The following is a 25,051-nucleotide window of genomic DNA, read 5'->3' as shown; positions in this document are numbered from 1 at the left end:
TTCTTAAGTTAGAAATATCTCTTTTTTCCTAATCTTTCCAAATTAGGGAATAGAAGCATGTCCGCCCCCAACAAGTAGTGTACGCTCTCTAGTACCCTTTCTGCTTACGGTTAGTCCTTTACGGTCTCATAGTGTATTACTGGCCTTTTCGGTCAGATTTACATGTATTACTTAGCATAGCTGGGCATTTTGACAGTAACAATCCATTATGGATGACAACAGAACCTGGAATGTTTAGTTGGACGTTGAAAGGAGAGTGAATTTTCTACCAGGTAATGCAAACAAGAATCTCACTTTGTATGGCTTGAAAGTATCCGTAATTTCTAGCCATTCACTAATCTGAAGAGAGTAATGGGGTATCATAAAACAGGGAATAGAAACATGATGCAAAGCAAGCATTCCTTGTAGTACTATCAGTAGTGTCTGCTCTCACAAGACAGTATACTTTTGCTCATTTTTCCCGATCCTCCGACAGGCTCCAAGGCCAGCTCCTTACCGTATCTGCAGGTGAATCTGATACTAAGCAAATTCCTCACTTACCAACGACTAGAATGGTAAACTATTCTGTTTATGCACCTTGGAAAAATAGATTTTGTTTTATATTTTTGTTTCATTCCTTTCATCTGAATCTTGTTCATAGATGGCTCCACATTATATATAATAGAAAATATGTGTTTTCGTCGCCAGAATAAAACAAAATATGCAGTCGATCGTCTTGCCATTACTAAGAAATCAAGAAAAACTGCTTCTAAAAACCTGCTTCTAGCATTATATAGCTACAGTACTTTACTATTGGCATGGTTTTACGGATTTTATTAGTTTTATTTTTTCTTGATGGTGCTTCCCATCTGTTTTAAATAAGGGTTTATATGTATCCTATTATAACTACGTTTCTGAAGAGCTTCACGTCCTTAAACACTCATAAAAAGCTCACTCTCCTCTTGCTATTTACGTATGATAAGGATACTAGGAACAATTTATTTAGTAATGCTGGGTGTATAAGCAAAATCTTACTTTCTTGTAAACTCCTTGAAGCAAAGACGAAGTTTTGTCTGGTGTTTAGTTGGTGGTCGATTTCCATCAAAACAATCACCCAAGAAAACATGTGCAACTTCCATAGGTCCTTGATTGACTGTAGTGCCTGAAATCAATAAATATTGTAGGTTTATAGAGCTTCGGTAGCCTTTCCTTTGGCACACCTGTTATTAAAGCCTGTTTTCAGATAATTGTGTAAATTTTTAGGCGAATCAAAGCTAGCCGACAAAAATTTGCTGGAAAACATTCTAAAAATGTAAATCTTTAACGCAGAATGTTTTAATTTCTTAGTGCCCACGGTCATTTTAAGGGCAATCCTATTGACCCCACCTTAGTGGGTTAACCTTCTTTCTCAGAAGGTATCGGTCTGACTGGATGTGTATCGCACTGGTGCTACGTATACCGGTCACGGTATGTTCAGGCTCCCTCGACCGACCATATCTAGTGCTCCTAGCTTGCTGATTTCGAAGACCGGAGCTAGCGAGGGTTAGACTAAGATAGCTAGGATTTGACAAAGGTTTTGCTGGGTCCCGACTTGGAAAATCTAGGTTATGTCTTGATTATTAAAAGAATACAATATAAAAGTGACAGTAAGATGATTTAAAGAAAAAACATTCTCAAATAAATAACACTTATAATCGATGCAAACTGGTCCTTCCCGAAAACACCGAAGTGCGTTGGTATCGTTTCACAGAAAACTTAAAAGGCCCAATTTTTCTATTTTCTCGATCTTATAAAGTTTTTTTTTTAACCACAATTTTGGGCTTTTACGTCAACTTCTTATCCCACATCTAGTACAGTGTCCGGGAAGTTGATGCTCATCATAATGCCCTGGACATCCGGAATGTTGTATCTAATATACCTATTTTATTTCTTACAATTCAAAAATTAGGATTATTAAATCATTTTCATTTTATTAGACATTTAATTTAGCTGATCTTACTTGCTACACAAGTTCACACTAATTGGATTTTCATTTCGACTAAATTCAATTACAATTTCCAATTAAGTCTAGGTTGCAAATACACTAGATTCAACATAGTTCCGAAAAATAGCATCAAATACGCTGTCATACATATTTAATTATTTTACCTAGGTCGGGTTGGATGACTCAGAGCTCCTCCTCCGATATAATTATGGTAGTATTTTCATTATTGCTCTTTGCTTCTCAGAGTTTTAGGAAGTTCTGCAAAACGATTCCTGAAAGGCATCTTTTCTTTCTTCAAAGGCCGTTTTAGGTTGTCAGGGTGGGAATATTGACTGGACGTGTTTTAAACATCAAAGCATCTAGAGTTGGACCGCCAGGATGATGGTTTGAGAAAGATTTAGCAAGCATAGTAGCAGCTCATTTGCTGCACAATCGAAGTACCTAATGCCAACAAGCTATCGGAGCGACTTCGTTCAAAAGCCCCCTATCGGCACTTATCGTCGGGGATCCATTCAACCACTCCGTACGTTGCATCGAGAATCACTAAAGCACAACATATTTGTACTAAAAAATTTACCGATAGTTGTTTATTTTTCTAAACACAAGGTAGTGACTTGAAACGTTCAGAGGCGAGAGATATCCGCATCCATCTTCACTGTGATTGGTTGAAACTCAGACAAGAGTTACAGCTCATACAGTTGGATTACAACTAAGAATTTAATGGGATGGGACATTACTTTAATACATGTACTAGTGAAACCTCAGACTAAGTGAAGATTTAATGACTGGCAACACGTTCTGATTAGTCACATTTTCCTAAAGTAAAAATCTTAGCAGATAAGCAACAATCTTTTTCTTGGATATTTATTAATCAACATCCCTGGTTTTTAATGCAGGGATTTTCCCAGATTTAATAAATGTCAAAAAATCTGAATAAATTGTAAAGTAAAACGGAATTGGAAAAATGTAAACGTACATCGTTAAATCGTAATTGGAAAACGTAAACGAAGAGGAATAAAAAGCCGGTTAGAAAAACCATTGAGCTTGGGTTTTCTTTTCCTAGTGCCTCTTACTTCAAGAGTTTTCAAGCTAATAAAAATTTCAAAGGAAGTGCTTTTGCAGTCCCAAAGCACAGGAGGAATAACCAAAAAAGAAAAGCTTGCGGTTTTTATTACTGTAAATCATTCTTTTATATTCTCTTTTCTCCAAGGTTCAGAACCAATTATTACCGGTGAAACGAGGCATCGCGTATGCACCGAGTCTGAACATTTATCATTTTATCATATATTAAGCATATTTTTATCGAGATAAGTTAATTGTAAAACTTGCCTCATTCTTAAGTTTTAGACTCTTAGCCTAGATTGAATATTTTTTTCAGTGCCAGATTAAACCTAACAAGTGACAAATACTCTTTTTTGTCTCAAACATAGAATTTTTACCAGTCTAACTTACCGATACAGCCTTGTAGGACCATTTGAAGTATTTTGTGGTCTGGAGGCTCTTGATGCACAACTAAAGATAATTCAGCGGTTCGTTTCTGAATGTCTTCAATCGCTACTTCGATCGGAGTTAGAACAACCTAAAAATAAACAATAAAACTAATAAAAGTTTTAACGTCTAAATAAACTTCAAATATTGAATATAATGCCAATTAAATCCAAATTTCATTTTATTTTCAATTAGTTATGACTTTTTATACAAGATGGCAAATACAAGTGACAGCTACAAATAATTATTTGCTACAAATAATTATTTGCTACACTTTTCCTTCTATTTAACACATTTCCTTGTTTTTTTCGTCTAAAATGTCGGTTTTTCACAAACATTTCGATGTGACGATATGCTATCTATTTAACCACGTTTAGATGAACCTATAAACTGACAGGAATTCTTTGTTTATTACTAGGGTGAGAAACAGAGACCTAAATACCAACAGTAATAAAGGGTTAGGCAGTAATTCACGTTATAAGACATACAAAGGAAATATAGAAAACAGCGTGGGGTATCAGACTTGCGCAAAAGTATCTTAAGACGGTCATATTGCAGGCCTCCCGCTAGATTTTTTGTGAAATATATGAGCTTTATGAATTTTTGACCACAACCGTATGAACTTTGCGAACTTCTGATTGCGCTTTTTATGAATCAATTATGAACCCAAACTTCCGGCAAAACCTAGCCCGATTTGGTACAATCGAACCACAACTAGACCAGAAACTTTCAACTATTTGACAACATATTGCCTCTCTGGTCTGACGTAACATAAAGCGAATTGTGATCCTAAATACAATAATGAACCAAACGCAAGAAATAGCAGAAATGCCAACAATTCACACTTCAAACTATTAATTCGCAAACCAATACTAGAAAAGCCATGCAAGAGCCTATCAAGACTCAATTGAAGAGCTTCGCACCTTCTGCTAATCAGCAATACATCGTCAGCGTACGCGACATATGTTATCTCCACACCGTTAAGAAACGAAGAGTGCAAAAGGTCATCAAGAACAACAGCGATAGCCGACTTAAATATGCTGGACTAAAGCACACTCCCTTGGCAGAGCCCACTTTTTATTTGAATCGGAGCACTCACTCAGCCTCGAATACAAATTTAACAAAAACAACAGAATTAACAATACCAATAAAGCAGCATCAGACACACACTTTTATTAAACAACAGAATTAACAATAACAATAAAGTAGCATCGCACACACACTTTTATTAATTCCCACTTTAACCGCAGAAGCAATTGCCTGATGACGATTCACAGAATTGAAACCCTTCGAAATATCAACTGTACAAAGGAACACTGAATCATTCTTGGATTACACGTCAACAAGGATCTTAGATAGAATTCGACTGGCATGTTGACAACCAAGAACATTCGAGAAACCGATTTGATTTGCACGGCAATCTTCAACAGAGGCCATTTTAAATATTATATGCTCGAAGACTTTGCTCAAATTACAAGAAACTGTGATTGGCCAATTTGATTCACAAAAATCTGTAAATCTACCATTGTTTTTTATTTTAGCACAGACGTTATATGACCAACTAGAATACGACTTGGTACGATTTAATTGTATAAAATCATTTGGAAAAATTAACCGGAGGTGAGAATGAAATTCATTCAATGCTCTAACAAAGTGTTCGGAGCAGAGACCTTCATGGTCGGGTGAAGGCGAGGCTTTGAACTTCAGTAAAGCTTATTGGATCCTTGCGATTGTAATAGCAGAGATATGTGATTGCGTGAATCGAGCGGGCAGTAGTGAATGAACAAAATCAGAAAATTTTTCACTGACTAAATGATTCTTCTCAGAGAGAGTGTCCTTATAATGTTCTTCCCATGCACTAAGTGAGAGATCGGAAGGTGGTTGGCCGTACGAACTCTCTACAGCTTTATGAACTCGACGCCATGATTTCTGTGAACCAGAAAACTACAAAATCAATTTCAGGCGAAACTAACGGAGTTCTTTATTTAGAGTTACGTTGTGTCCTGCATTTTAGGTCAAAAGTGGTATCACGATGTGGTCTTCCGCAGGCAATCCAGGTGCGCAGCCAAAACTTGGCGTAAAAAGACAATAAAGTAATCAGAGTTAACGAAAATAGAGCGTTGTCAAACTTTGACGAGTCCATTTTGTTGTAGCACTTCGATTCGCTCTTTAGTATATCAAGCGGAGGGGCAAACTGAAGCTCAATTGGTTGGTAATCACTGCAGGTTTCAAAATCCAAGACTATGATAAGGGCGATTATATTTGCATTTTGCGAGCAAACAAGATGATCTAAATCAGATGTAGCGCCAGTATTGTGAGTGTACGTAAAGTCTTCGCTTTTGCTTCAGATCATGTAAGCAGGAGGCAGGCAGTTTAGGAAAATGTCGCTACGCACTCCAGGGAGGCGTGGATTACAGTTCAATCACAGCAAATAATCCAGAGCTTATTTGTAGAGTACGTAGCCTAAAGGAGCTTTGAGATATCGTCACAAACTTTAGAGAATCGGATCAAAGAAACAGCCACGTGGTAGACAGTGGACATATAAACATTCACAAGAACCATTCCCTTAATTGATCAGACTATAAATCTATTCGTAGAAGAGATCAGTTTTATCTTCAAAGACTATATCTTTGCAAATATAGCCAGACCATCGGAGGGGTGCCCTCTCGTCTTCTTAGCTGCAACAAGACATACTTCATGGAGGATGGGTCTTCGAAGAAAATTTAGATTTTCCTTTGTCAAGTGGTGCTCCTGAGTACAAATGACGTTATATTCACTTAGTAAATCGTCAATTACTGCGTCCTTGTCTTTGGTGCCATTAATATTTAACAAAATAATAGATGAGTGGGCGAGAGAGGGAGTTAGGCTCATTATTTCTGGTTCTTCAATACTTTTTGGAAAACGGGGCATTTGAAACTTAAGCTGACGTGGTCCTTACCACAATTTGTACATTTAGGACTGTTCGAACAAGCCTCATCCTTATAGCACAAAATAGGACCACTACACCTCGCATAATTCTCTGACTTATCGCAATATGTAGAAATGTGGTTAACGCTCTGACACCTGAAGCATCAGCGAGGTACTCGTTTGTACTCAAGAATACGTTAAAATTCAAATTCGACAGTCAGGCCGGCAGTCAATACCTTCTAGAGATCTAACTTACTCTTGAAAGCAAGTTTGATTGTGGCGGAATCACCGATTCAATTTCCAGCAGTAATGCTTGGGTTACAAGCAGCAATAAATTGGGTGTCTAGATAGGCACGGTAATTTCGGATAAGCCCAAGGTATACATTTAGTATAATCTTTGCCTGAGTGCTAAGCTGGAATGAAACAGTTGCTTTATCACGGAATTGTTCGGCAGCTTCAGCGGTACGTATGTGCACTCTCAGTTTGTCTTTGGAAGGAGAACTTTACGAATAGCTGCTTTTTTTTTTTATCAAAGGTGTCCAGAGTAATCTTTTGCTTCAGTGAGCTGTCACATCTTGGTGGTAAGTTTTTGAAAACTACGACACAATCACTTTGGTCACTACTCAAATCAGATGATACTTTTAATGGTGGGAAGCCACAAGATTCCATATTCTCATATTCTCAGCTACAACGGCCAGCAAGCGCTTAATCATATGTATATTCTCTGTAATGGTAGAATGCGTGGTAGCAACGACTAGAGGAGCTTCTGCCGGGTGAATAATGACATAGACTGAAATTTGCACACTGCGCTTATCGCAATCTTTGAATTTCTCCAGTATTTCGTTAATAACGGCATCAGCGGAGCGGCTTTTAACATTGGGCTGACCGGGAGCACATTTATCATAGAGTGCTTAGCAGCTCTCAAAACTGCTATATCAAAGAATACTGCGGGTTGACGCTTGACAGACCCACCGTCAATCTCTTTTAGGAGATTAGATCGGAAGAGATTCAGCACTGGACACTATATAGCATTATGCAATACTGACATTCTCGAATCTTGAATAGTCAAAAGCCCTTCAAATCCTTTTTCAGCAGCTTAAATTTACCACATCAATTTCTACTTTTTCTTTTCACTTTATTTTCTTTCTTGAATCAACAATAAGATTCAGGCAAAAACTAAATGAACACTATCAGTAATTGTAGAATTTAGTAACAATCTGATGATGTCAACGCCAGAAAGTCAAGGCTAGATCAATCAACAAATACCGTCAAGCAAATGTCAAATTTATGGGCAAGTCTTGGTAAGTAGGTCTAATCTAGCCCACTCCACAGATGCACTCAAATCCCCCCAAAAAAATCAATATAATCAAAATTGAACAATTTTTGACCTGCATATTGACACGAACAACATGCAGTTGATAACTTTCTTTCTGGGACTGCCCCTGTTTCTCCCCTAAACGATGCCAACTGTTAGAAAGACTGGCATTACCTTTATTTCAAAATATTGTTTTCATGATTTGCGCTTGATACTAATTTAATTTTTAATTAATCTCTGAATTTAAACTGTTAAAAATATTAGAAAAAAGTTGAGAAAACTAAAAACATAGAAATAAAAGTAGCTTTATTCGACAAGATTTGCTATTGATAGGAAACAAGGTTGCTGCTTTCAATGATTTGTCAATAATTTTAATGGTTTTCGTTCCTCCCAAGCGACACTTTTCTAAGGTTGTTACAGAGTCTATTAGCACCCTAGTAAGTGTTTTCTGAATATTGTAGTATAAAAATGCCGAAAATTTTTTCGGCCCTAAAATAAAAAAGCAACGCCTGGAATGACTTCAAAAAGAAAAACCAAAATTTCCAAGAATATTTGACGTTCTTTTGAAATTTCGTTGGTATTTCGAATGTTCTATATTTCAAAAAGAAAATTCAAATAATAAAAACAAAATATAAACTATCTCTTTACCGAGTTTCTCTCATTAGTAGTTCCCCCTTTACTTTAGTGATTTTTTAGAAACTCTTCAAAGTAATTTTTAGGTGAGTTACAATTTTTCTAGCTAATCACTAATTGAGGCTCATTTACCTGCTTCCTGTCTACCACTTGGATGCGTGTTTTGATGTATGGGAAATGGTGACTAGTTGTAAGAATTGTTTTCCTTTTGTACTGTTCATGAAGCTCCCCGTGAGGTCGGCCGTCTGGTGTGAATGGAGTAGCATACATAAAACGTTCTATAAATAAAACTTTATTCTTGACATGGAAAACATACAAGAAAAGGAGCATATTCTGAGAATTGGATTCCAGTAGACAAAGATACACACAGAAAAACAACAAAGAAAAGAAGAAAAAAACTGGACAATCTGATATATTTAATTTTAGTTATTAACCAACGATGTGACATTATAAGAACATGTCTGAAACGTCTTAAGCCTGATATTAAAGAAGGTTATGAGGCACTTAATTTTTTTTTTAATTTTCAAATCTTCCTTTTTCTTTTAATGATGATCACCATTGAGAAATATAGCGGGATATTCCATTTCAAGAATCTGTTTTATTTTAACAATATCAATTTCCAACAAATCCCCACTTTATATATGATTCATCTTTTCTTTATCAGTGAGATGGAAAGGCATCATGTTGGTGACATATTATCGAAAAACAAAATTAAAAGCTTTTTTTTTAGTTTCACCTTGTTTGCTCTTTTCAAGCGATGCTGACGGACTGGCTACAATGGCTACTTATCCCCCTAAACTTAATAATTTATTCTTAAAGATTTGTGAGTTTTCTGTTGATTACAATATTCAGCATAACTCTACGAAGACTAGGTGAGCCTTTTGTACGCAGAATTCTTAGCTACAATTATCCAGTATGTTAAATCATGCGGTAATGACCTGTATTTTGAAAAGACACTCCACTAATTTGAATATATTATGCTTTGAGTCCAGAATATATTAGAGAAATCTGTTGTACCTGAAGAGATATGGGGTGACAATTTCACATATTAAAATATAAAATATATTAATGATTATTAAATATAGTAAAAACAAATATTGCTGCTTACTTAGTCCACAATTCTTTTCAAAAACAGTAACTCTGTGTCGAAGTTCATGGATTTCAAAGTAGGGCTCAACATAAGTAATTTGTAGATAAGCTTTACTTGAATCTAACTTCGCAGTTTCAACAACGTTGGAGTCTTTAATTATGACAACATTTTCATTACCAAATCGCTCGCTGTAAAACGACTGAAAAACAAAAGAAGAAAGAATAGACATTAGACACAATAGGGAAATACTTTTGTTTTCGTAGGTGTACCAACACTTTTTGAAAACATATACAAATACCACCTAGAAGTTTTATTGACAAGATAAATAGCCTCAGGTGAGATTACGCTCTAAACAATACCTGGATCCATGATTGCTGAACATGGATATTTATGTCTAGGTTCAGGGATTACAATTTCGGCTAAAAGAGTTTTTTATCTGTAATGGTATGATTTTGGTTATTTTTGCACAATTTTCCTTTTTACCATCTATCTAGACTTTCCCTTGATTTTACGATTTTTATCCGTTTGTTTTACATTAGAAATGCAAATAATTCACGTTTGGAATCGCTTTAAAAATCTACAATTAAAGCTCCCCATAGCAAACCATGCCAATAGCTGATAACCGTGAGATGACTTTGAAGGAAAGTCCAAATGAAAATGAATCTCCTGCATTTTTGCATGCTTAGCGATTTTTTTTTTATCTTTCCTAGCAATTTCAGGACAGCTTGCTTTTTTGGAATAGCAACAACCTTGCCAAAATCACTTTTAAAACTTCGCAAAATCCCTACCCTAGGCAGAATCCAATGAATTTAGTATAAAACAATTTTTAATTTTAGTATTTGTTAAAAAAAACCTCATGAAAGAAATTTTATCCCTTTCCTCTGTGTCTGATTCTTTCTGACTCCATTTATCCAGCAGCTGTTTGCAGTATGGGGGGGGGGGAGAGGGTGTAGTTTCACCTTTCCCCCAAATTTTTGTTTATCGATAAATATAGCCTTTACAAAGAAAAGGAATTTACTAGTAAGTTTAATAAATTACTTTCAAAAGTTCTACTTTTCTTTCTAGAAATTTCTAAGTGTTTTAGAAATTCAGACTTAAAGCAGGTTTTTTAAGTTTCTTATTTTTTAGGCTTCATAACCTCTCTTCACTCATATCACTCGGACAGTACAAGAACAGATATGGCTTCCCAGGGTTTCTTTCTAGCAAACACCCCATTCCGTGGACTTTTTGTCCTTTTTATTCTCCGCTTGTTTCGCTCATCAGTTCGCACCCACGTGAATATGGCCTCACTTCGCTCACGTCTTGGGACTTCATCCCTCATAAAAGTACCAGACATTCATTCACAGCTAAAATTTGACCTATCTCATTCAAAATTAAAAATTTTCCATTTTTTTCAAAAGAATAAAAACCTAAATCACAGAATCAAAAGGACTAATAAAAAAATCTGGGGGGGGGGGCAAGAGAGGAGCAAGACTCCCAAAGTACGACAATTTTACTATTCGCTAGAACTTTTCAAAGGACAAATATTTCGAATATCTTTAATATTCCATGGGTTCTTCCCCCTATCAGAATCCTACGATTATTTGAAACGCAAATCACACATTCTTTCTAGCACATAGATCAAAAGGTGGGATGTAATTTACATGAAGAGGGACGAGCAAGAGAGTTTAAAAATTGGTCTTTACCCAAGAAGTTATATATTTATCACATTTTTCAGGCCTTGTTTATTTGGACCTTCTATTTCGAACCTTATCAGGGATGGGAGCACTGTATTTTCAGACGTGTAGTCTTCACAACACAGTATACTTTTTCACGTAAAGCAGGTTTTAGACGATAAATTACCACTTTCTACCAGAATGACGTTTACAAACGGTTGTCGAGGAGAGTGTATGATATAAACTTTTGTCAGGTATAAACTGTATCAGGTATAAATGGAGTCCCAAAATAAAAACCTAAAAACAATTTTGACTTATATTTGTGCCGAATTTCTTTAAAATGTTTAACTTAGTCCAGATTGTGAGAAAATTGCAACCGTTCTGGAAACATCTTTCATTCAAAGAAACAGACCAAAAATACCACCCAATAATTACCGTCGATCATAGTAATTACATTCCAGTATCGTTAGTACCTAGTCTTAGTAAAATATTGGAGACAACATTAGATTTTAGATTAGCAGATCGGTTAGTAAAATACAAGTTTTAGAAGGAGGAATAGCCAGGGTTCCGATAAGATTGTAACGCTGTAGATAGGGTACAAGTCGTTGAAGAATTTGTGGAAAAATATGCGAAGGGGAAGGGTAGACTGTATATAACATCTTTAGATTTATATAAAACATTTGATAGCACTGATAGATTCTTAGTAGGCCTGAGTTTCTTACACTGAAAAGTCCTGGAGGCCTGCCAAGGCTTTTCGTCAGGATATTAACTTACATATAAAGGAAGACAATAGGTATAATGGCGGTCGTAGGTAAAAGTCTGTCATTGTCGTTTGAAATTAGAAAGAGGGTAAAACAGGGTAGCAGTATTTCCCCATGGTTGTTCACACTGTGCATTAAAATATGGTTCATTATTTTAGAAAGGAAAAGACATCAATAGTTTCACCCGGAAATCTCAATTTACCGCTGTTATTTTGTTGACAATGGAATCTAGAGGAGCCCCTGATTCTGCTGAGTATACATGTAGGTTCTTTACCTAAAATAAACTTTGTTACTATGAAACCTGTTTACTTAGAGAAATGGTTTTTCAAATACATCCATAGTGTGAAGTATCCATTATTACGCATTCATAATAAGAATTTCATAATAAAGGCGATGTGACACCAAATAAAAGATTTCAATATTTTGGAGCAATATTATCAGCTAAAGGTTGTTGGAATAAGCGTGTAAAAGAAATGATAAGAAGAGAGAAAGCAGTTCAATCATCAATTCTGGGCGATCCCTCCATTTCAAGCATTAAGGACTTAAATACGTATAGGTAAATTTTTAATTCTAAAGTCCGACTTGAAATTGATTATGGTGCTGATCATTGGAAATTTGACCAAGCAGTACAGTTGGACTCAATATAGCTGCAACGCTTTAAAAGATTAACTGATGTTCATATAGCAACACTTAGTCAGGCTATAAAAGGAGACATAGATGTATTTTTGGTTAAACGAAGTAGACTAGAGCGAATGATACGGTACTGGCTAAAAGGTTGTTAGGCAGCAGAAAGATAAATTAGCACATGCCGCTTATTTGGAGATGCTACTGTCAAAAAGGAAAAGATCCCGGCTGTCCACAACAAAAGCTTTATTGGACGGAGCAGGACAATTTTCTTTTGGGAATGAGGGACTTAAACCACAAGAGAAGGGTGGATTGCTTATGTCTCGGCTTAGAAGTAGAATGACAGATGCGGAAATCCAGATTTGTAGCAAGGCAGTAAGTAAGTCTTACACGTTGAAGTTTTATGTCTAGGTTAAAGAAGTTTTTGGAACTGAGTGTTATTTCAAATTAGGTTTACTGTCTGAGATAATAGGGACCTGACTTCGTATTCAGGCGAATTGTCAACACTTGAAAAATGGAAATAAAATGTTTGATAGAAAAAGGCTGGTATCACACACAGATTATACCTACCCCAGATGCAAGTCAAGAGTGAATGATGTAGCACATATTTTAACAAGGTGCCAGTAGTTTTCTAATTTAAGGATTTTTTTTTTAGGGTGAAACCCTGGTATTTTCGGGGATCCTGCACACAACTCTAAAAAGGACAATCTTTCCGGTGTGCAAATATATTCAGGAAGTGGTAAAGAAACAAGAGTAATTCAAGATTTTTTCCCCAGTGATGTTGATTTTTGGAAAAGGAAGAAATGATTTCTTTAGAGTATGACATTGTGATGAGTGATTCAGAATACTGTTTTGTATGGTCTTAAGTAGAATAGCTAAAGCTCAGGGCGTTTTTTCACAGTTAAAAAAAGTTTGGAAGAATAGAAAGATAAGCCTACAAACCAAGATTAGAATATTGGAAGCTACAGTGATGACAGTGGTCAAATATGGCTCTGAAGCATGGACACTCCGAAAAGCAGATGAAAATTTACTAGATGTTTTCCAGAGAAATTGCCTACGGATTGTTCTGGGTACCCGGCTGACTGACCTTATTTCAAACAGTAGGTTGTACGAAAAGTGTGGTTCAATCCCGCTTTCTGGGGCTATAATGAAAGAAAGGTTGAGATGGCTAGGCCACGTTCTACGGATGAAGGATGACAGATTACCGAAGATTGTCCTTTTTGGCCAACCGTCTGGGGCTACACGGAAAGCAGGTCGTCCTTGTCTGGGTTGGGAGGATGTCATAAATAAGGATTTAAAGGAAATGGGAACTTCCTGGGAGGGTGTAAAGAGGGAGGCTTTAAATAGATTAGGTTGGAGGAGGAGCGTGCGTAGCTGTGTTGGCCACAGGCGGCTTGGTGCTGCAGTGAGTTATTAGTAGTAGTAGTAGTAGTAGTTATTCGGTCTGTATTAAAGCATATTATTATTACGAACCTTGTTATTAAACCGCAGACCTTTCCATGAATCTACCCTAGTATTGCCAAATCAAACAACAGTAAAATTGGTATAGCCGCCAATAATATGCTAAGTAGAGAAAGTAGAAACAAGTCAATATTCATAAAAATTTACCTCTAATCGGTGAGAGATTTCTGGGAGTTTGGTCAACGTAGGCTCTTTGTAAATATATTCTTCTCCATCCAAATCACCAAACTTGATACCATAGAATCCAACTCGAAAATATGACCCAAAAACTCGACGGCCCTGTTGCTGCTCTATTCTCGTGAAAGCTTCCATTAATTTACTGAAAACAGGAACAGAATTACCGAATGAATTGTTTCACTAATATTTTTTTAAGCCACTTCTAAACAAAATAAATTTCTTACAAATCTCTTACGAAAGTCTTACATGTTTTACATGCTTAAATTTGGTTGTAGGAAGAATGAAAGGATTTCTAAAATGAGAAGGGAATCTAAGCCCCTTAATGCATTTTTAGGCATGTATTTGTGAACCAGTAGATTGTCTCAATGGCATAACTTTACACAACAAAGTATATAGTGAGTTTGTTCATTTATCATAATTTCTTACACGGCCTTAAGGTACCAAGAATATGAAAATAAAACATTTTCGGGTAAAAATATAAAAAACAAACAAACAAAACACAAAAAAAATAAGCAAATAAAAACCACAACACAAAATAAATAACAAACAAGAAATAAAAATATCAAAATAAAATGTTCCCCTTGAACCCAGATAAGGTCTATCCATATCTGAAAATTACTATTCGCTCAGAGTTTTCTGTTGGCTCTTAAACAATTATGCAGTCTTTAAAGAAGTATATTCATTATCTAAATTTGGCAATCCGTTTTTCTTCCGTAAATTCAGAATACTTACAATCCGTTAATTTCCAAGGTGACAACGACACCTTCAAAGGAAAGTGACATCTTCCTACGTTTGTCATTTGTCGCTACATTTGTCGCTTTGTCATGTTTTCGTAAAAAGGATACGGCATTAGACTTTATAGTCCCTACCGGCGGTGCTGATCTCCGTTTTTGGGTTAAGAGCTATGTCAGCAAAAATAGTAATATGGATAAAAACGCATCAATTCATGGTTAAAGCATCGGTTGCAACCTAGTAAAGGATAAACCACGGTAAAAAAAAGTAATCAAAAACACGCAAAAAAATGGCTAGTGAAAAGCAATTGCCATTTGTATCTAATTCAGAAATGGTAACAATTATTTCAATTAGTCTTAATAGAAAAATGATATTGTGAAAAAAATAAACGGGGATTTAAAGAAATAGCATGAAACCTCTAAACACGGCATCGATCAAAACAAAAAGAAGACCACAGGAATGGCCATGGCCGAGATCCTACTGAAGAAACTTATGATCCCCTTGCTTGAACAACAAGGAAAGTCACTTTTTTTCCACATTTAGCAGTGATGAATCCTCTTTTTCTTCTTTTTTTTACTTCAAGCAGGGCACTTGAACATCATAGAGAGCTCTTTAGGGGGTTCATTTTAAATGAAGTTGCGACTGTTCATTTACTTCACGATTTTCAGGGATGGATACAGAATTAATATTTACGAGGGAGCCACGATAAAATTTGGCGCTTCCGTATGAGGTGCTATATATCGTGCTAAGCATAAATAACCCTTTTCAAGCCTCTTTCTTTTTCAGCTATTTTCACCATAGAACTCAAAATCTTACTTTCACAGCTTGAAGTCTGTGACTTGATTAACAAGCTTACTAACCAACGCCCCCTCCCCGCCGATAAAACAGCAACATTTCACCTAAAAAAAAATTTTTTATTTTTTTATTTCAAATGCCAACTGAAATGATTGTCTCATAAGTCTCATAATTTTGTCCCTTCTCAATTATTTTGTCATTTTACAACCTTGGGTTTATACAAACGATTAAATCGCAAAAAAATTGCAGTTCGCAGCATTTTTAACGGTACATATGCCAAACTATATTACCGGAAATCTAAATTGCAAAAAAAATCACAAACAAAATTGCATTAAATCACAAAAAACCGCATTTGCAACATTTTTAATGGTACACATGCAAAACCATATTATGGAATTCTAAATCGCGAAAAATCGCAAAAAATTCACATTAAATCGAATTAAATCGAAAAAATAGCAGTTTGCAACGTTTTTAATGGTACACATGCCAAACCATATTACGGAATTCTTGAGACTAGGAAGAGCAAGAAAGATAAAACTTACTGATAAACATTAGCAAGCTTTTTGAAGTCTCTGTGATGTTTAGCAATTGGTATAAGAACTTCATATACTTCATTGACTGTTTCGTACATCCCTGCCTGAAAAGCAAGAGAAAATAAAAGTCGCAGGGAGCAATACGCAAAGATTAAAGAGAGAAAGAGAGAGATAGAGATAGATAGAGAGAGAGAGAGAGAGAGAGAGAGAGAGAGAGAGAGAGAGAGAGAGAGAGAGAGAGAGAGAGAGAGAGAGAGAGAGAGAGAGAGAGAGAGAGAGAGAGAGAGAGAGAGAGGAGAGAGAGAGAGAGAGAGAGAGAGAGAGAGAGAGAAGAGAGAGAGAGAGAGAGAGAGAGAGAGAGAGAGAGAGAGAGAGAGAGAGAGAGAGAGAGAGAGAGAGAAAGAAAGAAAGAGAAAGAGAGGAATAACCACCTTTAAGGTGACACAGATGGTTATTGTTTAACAGAATATATCTTGTTTATCTTTCTAGGTCATAATCAATTTAAGCATATGCCAATAGAAAAAAAAAGTGGGAATCAAATATTTACCAAAGTTACCTCAATTTAAAAATATTTTGACCGGAGAAAATTTCACTACAGCGGCTCATAGGCAAAAATTTGTGCTTTTCAAATATTCCTGGCTCCAGCCTGAGTCATACTTGCGCATAAGCAAGGATATGGTTGAATCTCAAACCCCTAAGAAACCTCAAATTACAGTCGATTCCCACTAATTAAAAATTCACAGGACCACAATTTTTCTTCGAGTTACATATAGTTCGACTTATGCATAGTTTGACTCATAGAGGACATTCTACATAAAATGCAACTGATGGAGGTAACGAGTTATAGAGGTAAGGCAAATGAAAATTCGAATTACAGATGTACAATATTGCTAAATTTACTCCGTACAGCCAGTAAAAAGTTAAAATAACACTTAGTGCATTTTAGGCTCGACCTATCAAGACTTAAGTTTCAAATGTCAAGACTTGACTTTCAAATGTCAACAATAAATTTAGCTTGATAGGAAATGGATACCTGAAGATTAACAGAACCGGATCCAAGATAATGTTATGCAAAATTAATACATAGTTTACATGTTGCAACCTGCATACCGAGGTTTTAACTAAAAGAGGTCTGTTGAAAAAACTTCAAGATACAGAGGTAAATTTTAACTTGTGGAGGTAAAGCGAAAATTAAATGACAACTCATCTACTGAATTTCGAGTTATAGAAGTAATTTTCGGGTCATTTCGAATTACAGAGGTAAATTGTACCCACAATATTACTTCGAGTTATGAATGGTTTTTTCTTCGACTTAAACCAGCTTTTGCAAGGAATTGAAATAATATGACATATCGAGGATTCCGAGTTATCGAGGCTATTGAGAGTTGACTGTATGAGAGAGAAACCCACAAAATACCAAAAAAAAAGGTTTGGACGCATTAAAAAAAAAAAAAAAAAAAAAAACTAGACGAGCACCGTTAAAGCACAACCAAAAATTTGGGCAATATTGATATATTAATGGTCTGATTACGGTCTGCATAAGTGATAAGTGAAAACAATTTTAAAATTTTGTACAGGAGTGTGTTCAAAGACGGAGCATGTCAAATAGAAAAAAAATGCTCAAAACAGATTTTTTGGGTGGATTAATTCAAAGTTTTGGAGGTTAAATTAAAAACAAACAAATTAAAAATGACCAGCTAGGTTCAAATGAATCCTAATTTTGGACAGTCTAACGCCCTGGTAGTCGCCATAGTCGAAGGTGAGGTATCTTAAGGAGGGTGAGGTAGGGCAATGTAACAACCAAGGGGATATTGCTAGGCCCGTTTTCTTAATTATGAGACAAATGCCCTTTTCATATATTTATATAATTCTCTCTCTAAGTTCATCTCTTCATCCTAGCCCTAGCTATTAACTAAATATCATTTTGCTCCCTTTTTTATGAGAATTACAAGACGTCTGGGAAGAATTATTGAATTAGCCAAGTGTCCGAAAACCTAGGTTGACTTTTGAGTCATTGCGCTGGCCAGACAGGAAATATTCAACCCTCCAAGATGGGGCGGTCAAGGGTGGACCAGCTAATTCATTCGGATGGCAAAGTATCTCGCGCAAAAACTGGAATCACTAATTGATTATGAACCCCCTGGGCGATTTGTTATGTGTTTTTATATTCTGCCCAAATGAGTCAATATTGTTTTGTAAAGAGAATACGCAATAGTGAGTATCTTTTAACCCTTTAAACTTCTACCCTTTTTAAAGTTATACCGTTTTTACCCTTACCCTTTTTAAAACACATATATTTTAGCTTCCCGCCTAGATTCAAGGTTTTGGGAAGTATGGAACTAGCTTGTTATAGGAGGGTACTCCTAAAATATCGAGGTATCTTCTACGAGAGAAGATATCTGGTGATACAGCTTTAAGATTGGTCCAATTTTTTCGAGTGTAGATAAGATTACCGTTCGACGATACCGAAAGGTTCTCTTCCCTGCCCGAGTCTAGCACCGACTACGGATATCTGAAGTGAGGTATAAATAAAAAGGTCCCAGGGAAAGTTCCAAGACAGTTTTTCTCATCCTAGAATCAATTTGGAAGGTTATAATGATTGAACCATGAAACCTTGCAAACCTAACCGTGCAAGCTGAAATTTATTTAGGTGGTTTTACATTGAAAGTGTAAAAAGGGGGCATCAGTAGTACTCGATTCCCTAATGCTGGTGGCAACCTCTAACAGATAAAGCTGGAAAGGAAAACCCTCCAAACCTAATATAGAACAATGTCTCGGTTTTCTCCTGGCTGAAGAACTGCCCTTAGCTATTTTTACGGATGAAAAACTCCCCGAAAGGGGGCCAAACTCACTCCCCTTAACATAACGTCAGAGGTGCGACTCCTCTGAATATAAACCAACTGTGATCTCGCACTGATAATTCTCTGTACATTTGGGAAACAATAACCTAACGCAAATTTTTAAACAGCTTAAATTTGTTTTGCTATTGTACCATGAAATAAAAGATCTAACTTACCTTACCTTTTATCAGACTAACCAATCAAACAGTTCGTGGTAACAAACTTTAAGTAAGAAGCGACCCGGCTCAGGACTAACCATAACTCTAAAAAACAGAATTTTGAAACCAACAAATACCTCAGAAGAATTGGATTTTTATGCTAATTTCAATAATATAAGTTTCGTGAAGTTTGGTCTTACCCATAATAAGTTACGAGCCAGAGAAAAATTTGCCTCATTTTCGAAAAAAAGGGGAAACAACCCCTAAAAGTCATAAGTTCTTAATGAAAATCATATCATCAGATTCAGAGTATCTGAGAACACGGCTATAGAGGTTTCAAGCTCCGTTCTGCAAAAATGTGGAATTCTGATTTATTTATTATTTTTTTGCCAGAAGTAAAATCACAGATGCGCATTTATTTATTTTTTTTTCCAGAGGCGATCATATCGACCCAGTGGACCTAGAATATAGCGAGAGGCCTCATTCAAGCGGAAATTACAGGTTCTAGTGCCCTTTCTAAGTAACCGAAAATTGAAGGGCAACCAGGCCCCTCCCACGCTCATTTTTCCCCACAGTCACCCGATCCAAACTTTGAGATAGTCAATTTGTTCAACTAAGCCTATAAATCTAATAGCTATGTCTTTGAGAATAACTTAATCCCCCACAGTCCCCAGGGGAAGGGCTGCAAGTTAGGAACTTAACCTATTGTTTACATATAGTATTGGTTTACCGGATGCATAAAGACGTTTTCAGGGGGGATTTTTTATGGTAGGGGGGTCTGGGAGAGGGTATTACGTGGGAGGATCGTTCAATAGAGGAATTTTTCATGGGGGAAAGGAATTTTTCTTGGAGGGGGAACCAGATTTCCTATAATTATTAAAAAACAATCAAAATTTAAAATAAAAAAAATTTCCAACTGAATGTAAGGAGCAACATTAAAACTTATAATGAGCAGAAATAGTTCCATGTACGAGGGGAATTCTTCCCCCGTGAATACCTCATTCTTTACGGTAAAAAATTTTCTAATACTATCAAAAAAGATATTATTCTAATTAACCGGTTTTGTGATTCAAGGGGCCATTCTTAAAGAATTGGAACAGAATTTGAACTTTAGCGTTAAGAGCAAGGTATTGACTAGGAGGCGAACCCCCTAATATATTACAATAATTTCTACTCGTTTTAAGTTTTCATGCAGATCGTTACTTCCATTTGAAAAAAAAAAAATCGTTTCTTAGACAAACAAGATAGAACTAACTGAACTCCCAGCCATAACTAATTTAGCAAATGAACAGAATGTACCAAAAGTGAAAGAAAGGATTATATAAAAGATTGGCCTTAAAAAGTGTCTTAAACTGGCAAACAATTCAGCATTTGCATTGATGAAGGGTTTATGCATTCTTAGTCTTTACTAGGCATGGCTTACATCGTCAACGTTTTCGACGGACAATTGACTGAAAACGAACCCTTACAGATAGCATACTTTTTTATTTCCTGATAAAAGTTTTCTTAAGTTGAAAGCATTTAATAGTGTTTCCCTTGCTGTAATAACTATATTTAAAAACAATTCTTTTTCAGTTCTTAGAATACAAAATTATTAAACAGGTATTTTAACATAACTTCATTTAAAAGCAAAGATGTGTTATATCAGAAAATAACGACTGTAAAACATTTAAAACAAAGAGAGGCTAACCATATTAAAATAAGCAGCTGCTTGCTCAAGAAGACCAACAAGTCCATAGTCTGTAAAGTACTTCCCACTACACAATCCGTCTTCATCAGGGCAAACAACATCATCAGACACTGCACTCTCTTCTAAGGCGTTCAATGAAATTTTACTAAAGCTTACAGCACCAATGGGCAAATGAAGCATCTCCTCAAGCATTCTCATATATTCTGAAACAAGAGCAGCACTATGGATCATACACATCGCAGCTTCTGCATGATTCTGCCTCTGTAGAAAAAAAGAAAGAAAGAATGAATTAAAGTAATGTAGCTGTGGGCATCAAGCCATGACTAATTGTAGAAAAAGCCAAGAGAGATAGACCGATTGAATGAGAGGTAAATCTGGCACAAGCCCTTATTATGATTGAGCGAAAATTATGTCAGTTCATTTATTAATAGATAAGTCTATCTATCTTCCGTCCATACGCCATTCCTAGGGCAGAAGAACTAAGGTAGATAGTCATAGAACTAAGATATTCATAAAACCTATAGTTTCTAAGTGTTTGGTTAAATGACAAGGGTAAACGGAGGGAATAAGCATGACGCTTTTTTGGACCAATACTTGTTTGTTAGGTTTTAGAAAGGCACGTCCGTCTAGAGTCTCAGGCAGGTTGACAAAGAATTTCAAATTGACATAGGATCATTGGATTGCCTGGAATGAGAGGTAAACAAGGCACGTCAACCTATGGCCTTAGGCGGGTTGACCAAGCAGTATTTCCAGGTATATCATAAAGAATGTCTGAAAATACAGGATCAAGTGGAAGTTGTTGATTCAGAATATAAATCATGCTAATTTTTCACTCAACATTGTTATAGATCCCTAAAATTCATGGCATTTCAAATGAAAACATAACGATTTGATAAATAAACAAAAGAAAAAAAAATCAGAAGCAGGGTCTATGCATTTCTTTCAACTTTTCTCAATCGGTGGTTGTCCCGTATCATCTTCCGGATTTCTAGCACATCCTCCTGAACATATTTGTGCTATGTTATGCGACAGCTCTGACATACAAATTAAATGATAAAAAAAGGTCTTTTCACAAATGAAAGCAAGGAGTAACAATTAAAATTTAAAATAAACTTAAAACTTGTAATGTTGAAGACTTAAAAATACCAAAATTTCAATTACACGTGCGAATTCCGATCTACAAGGACCTCAGTTTTATTTTCTTTTTTCCGGGGTAAGATGGTCACGAGTGCGCATTAATTTTATTTATTCTATTTTTTGGGGGGTGAATGTATCAATCCAGTAGTTGTACAATATTGAAAGGTGACTCTCACCGGTAATCAAAGTTTTTCATACGGTACCCTTTTTAAGCAGCCCCAGATATTGCACCACTTCCATTTTGTGGTACAAAACGACGACTTTGGACTAAATAGGACAAAATAAGTCTTGAGAGAAAAATTCTGAGATAATTGGTCTATTTAGAATTATCAAAAAGTCTGTTGATACAACCACGTAGTTTCAGAAGTTTCAGAGCATTCATCCCTAAGGTTATTTAGAGTCCATGCAAAAGTGGGGAGATCAGAAAATATATTCCTGGGCGGGGGGGGGGGGGGTGGTTAACTTAAAAATTGATTTGTCCGGAGATAAGTCATAGACAGTAGTTGTGCTTTCGGTTGTTTAATTACTAATCCTTAATTATTGCTTATTGTTCAAAGTTATTACTTCTTTTTTTTTTTCATTCATTTTAGTGACAAACATTATGCTTGTAAGCAGCACATCCTCTGGATACTGATTTTTGATTCAAATAAAGAGAAAAAACAGAGATGAATAAACCGTTTGTTTTTGGTCTGTCATTAATAGGATAAAATAGACAAAGGAGCCATAGGGTAGAGCTTATTAGGAAGCTTTATGATACAAAAGAATTACCTCTGTGTGCTTTTGGGCCATACTGGCTAGCCAAGTGAGTCTCAAGTCAGGTGAAGTTTGGTAACCCTTAGCAATACGATACATCAAATCTAAAAGCATCTCTGGATCTTCTTGGAATTCTTTCATTTTCACTGTATCTGACAAAATCATATGCAAGTTGAATACCAAATCTCTCACCTAAACAAAAGATAATCTTGTCAATTGCAATAATAAAATCAATCATATTGCAATATCATTCAAATTTTTTTTTCTTTAACTTTGTTAAAGCCTTTTGTTCTCACATCATTTATTAGCTCCAAAACTAAATAGTGTAGATGGTCTTATCTGGTAAAATCATCTGAAAGAGCGGAAAAATCAGTGCTATCATTAAAAGGGCAACGTTGACATGGATCTTAGACGGTCAATTCATAGAATATAGCAATGTACGTTTTTCTTTAAATGGCTTAACAATTATGCTGTATATACTCTTGTGCTCAGAATACAACTGATCTCAATCGTGTACTGATAAGAGTGCAGCAGTATGTTCTCAACATCAAGAGACTATGTAAAGATCAACAAGGCTTCCAAGTTGTTTTTTTTCTTTTTTTTTTCTTTTTTTTTGTACTAGTATTTGCTAACTTCAACACTAGTAACTTCAACACTAGTAACTTCAACACTAACAGGATGTAGTCTGAAAAATTTAAAACTAAAATGTCACTGTTTGGAAATAGATTCTCGGTTCTAAATTACCAGCTATAATTGCAATATGACTCGTTAACATACTTACTTGTTATACCAATTACTCTCTGCAATAATAATGGGAGAGGATTGTAAACTTACATGCAGTAATCTCGTCTATAATGTCATGATTAAGTCTCGATTGACATGTATTTACTCTATCCCTGCGTTCAATATATTTTGCTGTAATTAATTGCAATTACTTATTAAATAATCGCAATAACTACGTTCTACTGCACATTGTTTGGTCAGTAAAATTGATTTTACGTGAGTAGTTTGAGAATTGGAAGAAATAGTAAAAGTCTAGTGGTTCAACTTTCCCTCTAAATACGCCCATTTTGTTTTAATGTACCAAAAACTATAGCTGGAATGAAAAAATACCCTCAGAATACCCTCGCACCACAGCACGTTCGTGAAGCTCTTCAAGAAGGGCGATGCCAAGCTCTGTAACAACTGGCGAGGCATCAGTCTGCTCTCGATTCCTGGCAAACTGTTGTCCCACATTATCCTGTCCCGAATATATCACCTAGATGAATACCCGCGTGATGGACATCATGGCTTCAGCGAAAATTGCTCTTGCACAGACCTGATATTCACCCCGCGAATGCTCACAGAGGAAAGCTGCGAATGGCACAATAAATTCTACATGATCTTCATAGACTTCGAAAAGGCGTTCGACTCATTAGACCACCAGTCTCTCTCGAAGTTTTTTCGCCACTACGGTACCCCCGATATCATAGTAAATCTCATCATGGTGATGTACAAAGATACAACCTGTTGTGTGAAGACAGCAGAGGGAAATTCACGTAAATTTCCCATCCTCTCCGGGGTGAAACAAGGGTGCGTGCAATTTCGGCTACTCTTCACAGTCGTAATCAAGTTCGTATTGAGGAGCGTCGACTCAGCTGGGTCACGCCTAAATGATCGCCTGATGAGGGACATCACAAACACAATAAAAAAATGCTATAGAAAAATAAAAATAATAAAAAGACTACTATCTGCACCTTGGGATTGTAATGAGAAAACTTTACTCGATTTTTATAAATCACATATAAAACCCCATATTGATTATGGGCTCATTCTTTACGGTGCTTGTACAAAGACCCTGATGCAAAAATTTAAACAATACAAAGTGATATAATATGTCTCATAATTGGTCTTAGGAAACCAACAAGTACTACTTTTCTGCTTACTGAGAGTGGATTATCAACAATAAATGAAATATAAAGATTTCTTTTGATAAATTTTCTGACAGAATTTTAAGCCAATAGCTCATATACCCTGCATAACTGGATAAGAAATTCATCCATGTATAGAGGCATTGCAAATGAATATGCCTATATCCAGAATAAATTCCCAGTGTCAGTCAAGTCTAATGCACCTACATTCCCCTGAGCCTCCCCCCCCCCATGGAGTTGCCCAATCCCCATAATAAACTCTAATTTCTCAAAGTGGACCATTGCTTTCATCCAGAAAAAATTTGCTGGGTTTTAAATATTTGGTATATGACAACTTATACTTATTTACAACAAAAATGCCTGTCCATGGATTATTCTTTGCAGTTGAATGTGTATGACTATGCTGTCTGACCTATGTAATTGGAGGGA

The 25,051-nt window shown here is 36.0% G+C and overlaps 1 protein-coding gene across 2 annotated transcripts in view; it reads right to left on the bottom strand.

The window, feature by feature from the left end:
- Positions 1 to 25,051, bottom strand: part of LOC136035374 (dedicator of cytokinesis protein 7-like) — a 189,909-nt gene that overhangs the window by 11,192 nt on the left and 153,666 nt on the right. For both annotated transcript variants that reach the window (XM_065717138.1, XM_065717139.1), the window contains 8 exons: positions 22,728 to 22,904; positions 20,823 to 21,083; positions 16,144 to 16,238; positions 14,045 to 14,216; positions 9,415 to 9,595; positions 8,439 to 8,584; positions 3,416 to 3,542; positions 1,015 to 1,141 (listed from right to left, as the gene is read on the bottom strand). In XM_065717138.1, coding sequence (XP_065573210.1) covers positions 1,015 to 1,141; positions 3,416 to 3,542; positions 8,439 to 8,584; positions 9,415 to 9,595; positions 14,045 to 14,216; positions 16,144 to 16,238; positions 20,823 to 21,083; positions 22,728 to 22,904 — 1,286 coding nt within the window. The remainder of the gene's footprint in view (positions 1 to 1,014; positions 1,142 to 3,415; positions 3,543 to 8,438; positions 8,585 to 9,414; positions 9,596 to 14,044; positions 14,217 to 16,143; positions 16,239 to 20,822; positions 21,084 to 22,727; positions 22,905 to 25,051) is intronic.

Source organism: Artemia franciscana, chromosome 14 (assembly GCF_032884065.1).
Source record: "Artemia franciscana chromosome 14, ASM3288406v1, whole genome shotgun sequence".
In the NCBI taxonomy this organism is placed as follows: Eukaryota; Metazoa; Arthropoda; class Branchiopoda; order Anostraca; family Artemiidae; genus Artemia; species Artemia franciscana.
Note: the sequence above shows the minus strand (reverse complement) of the source record. Positions and strands in the feature narration are given on the sequence as shown.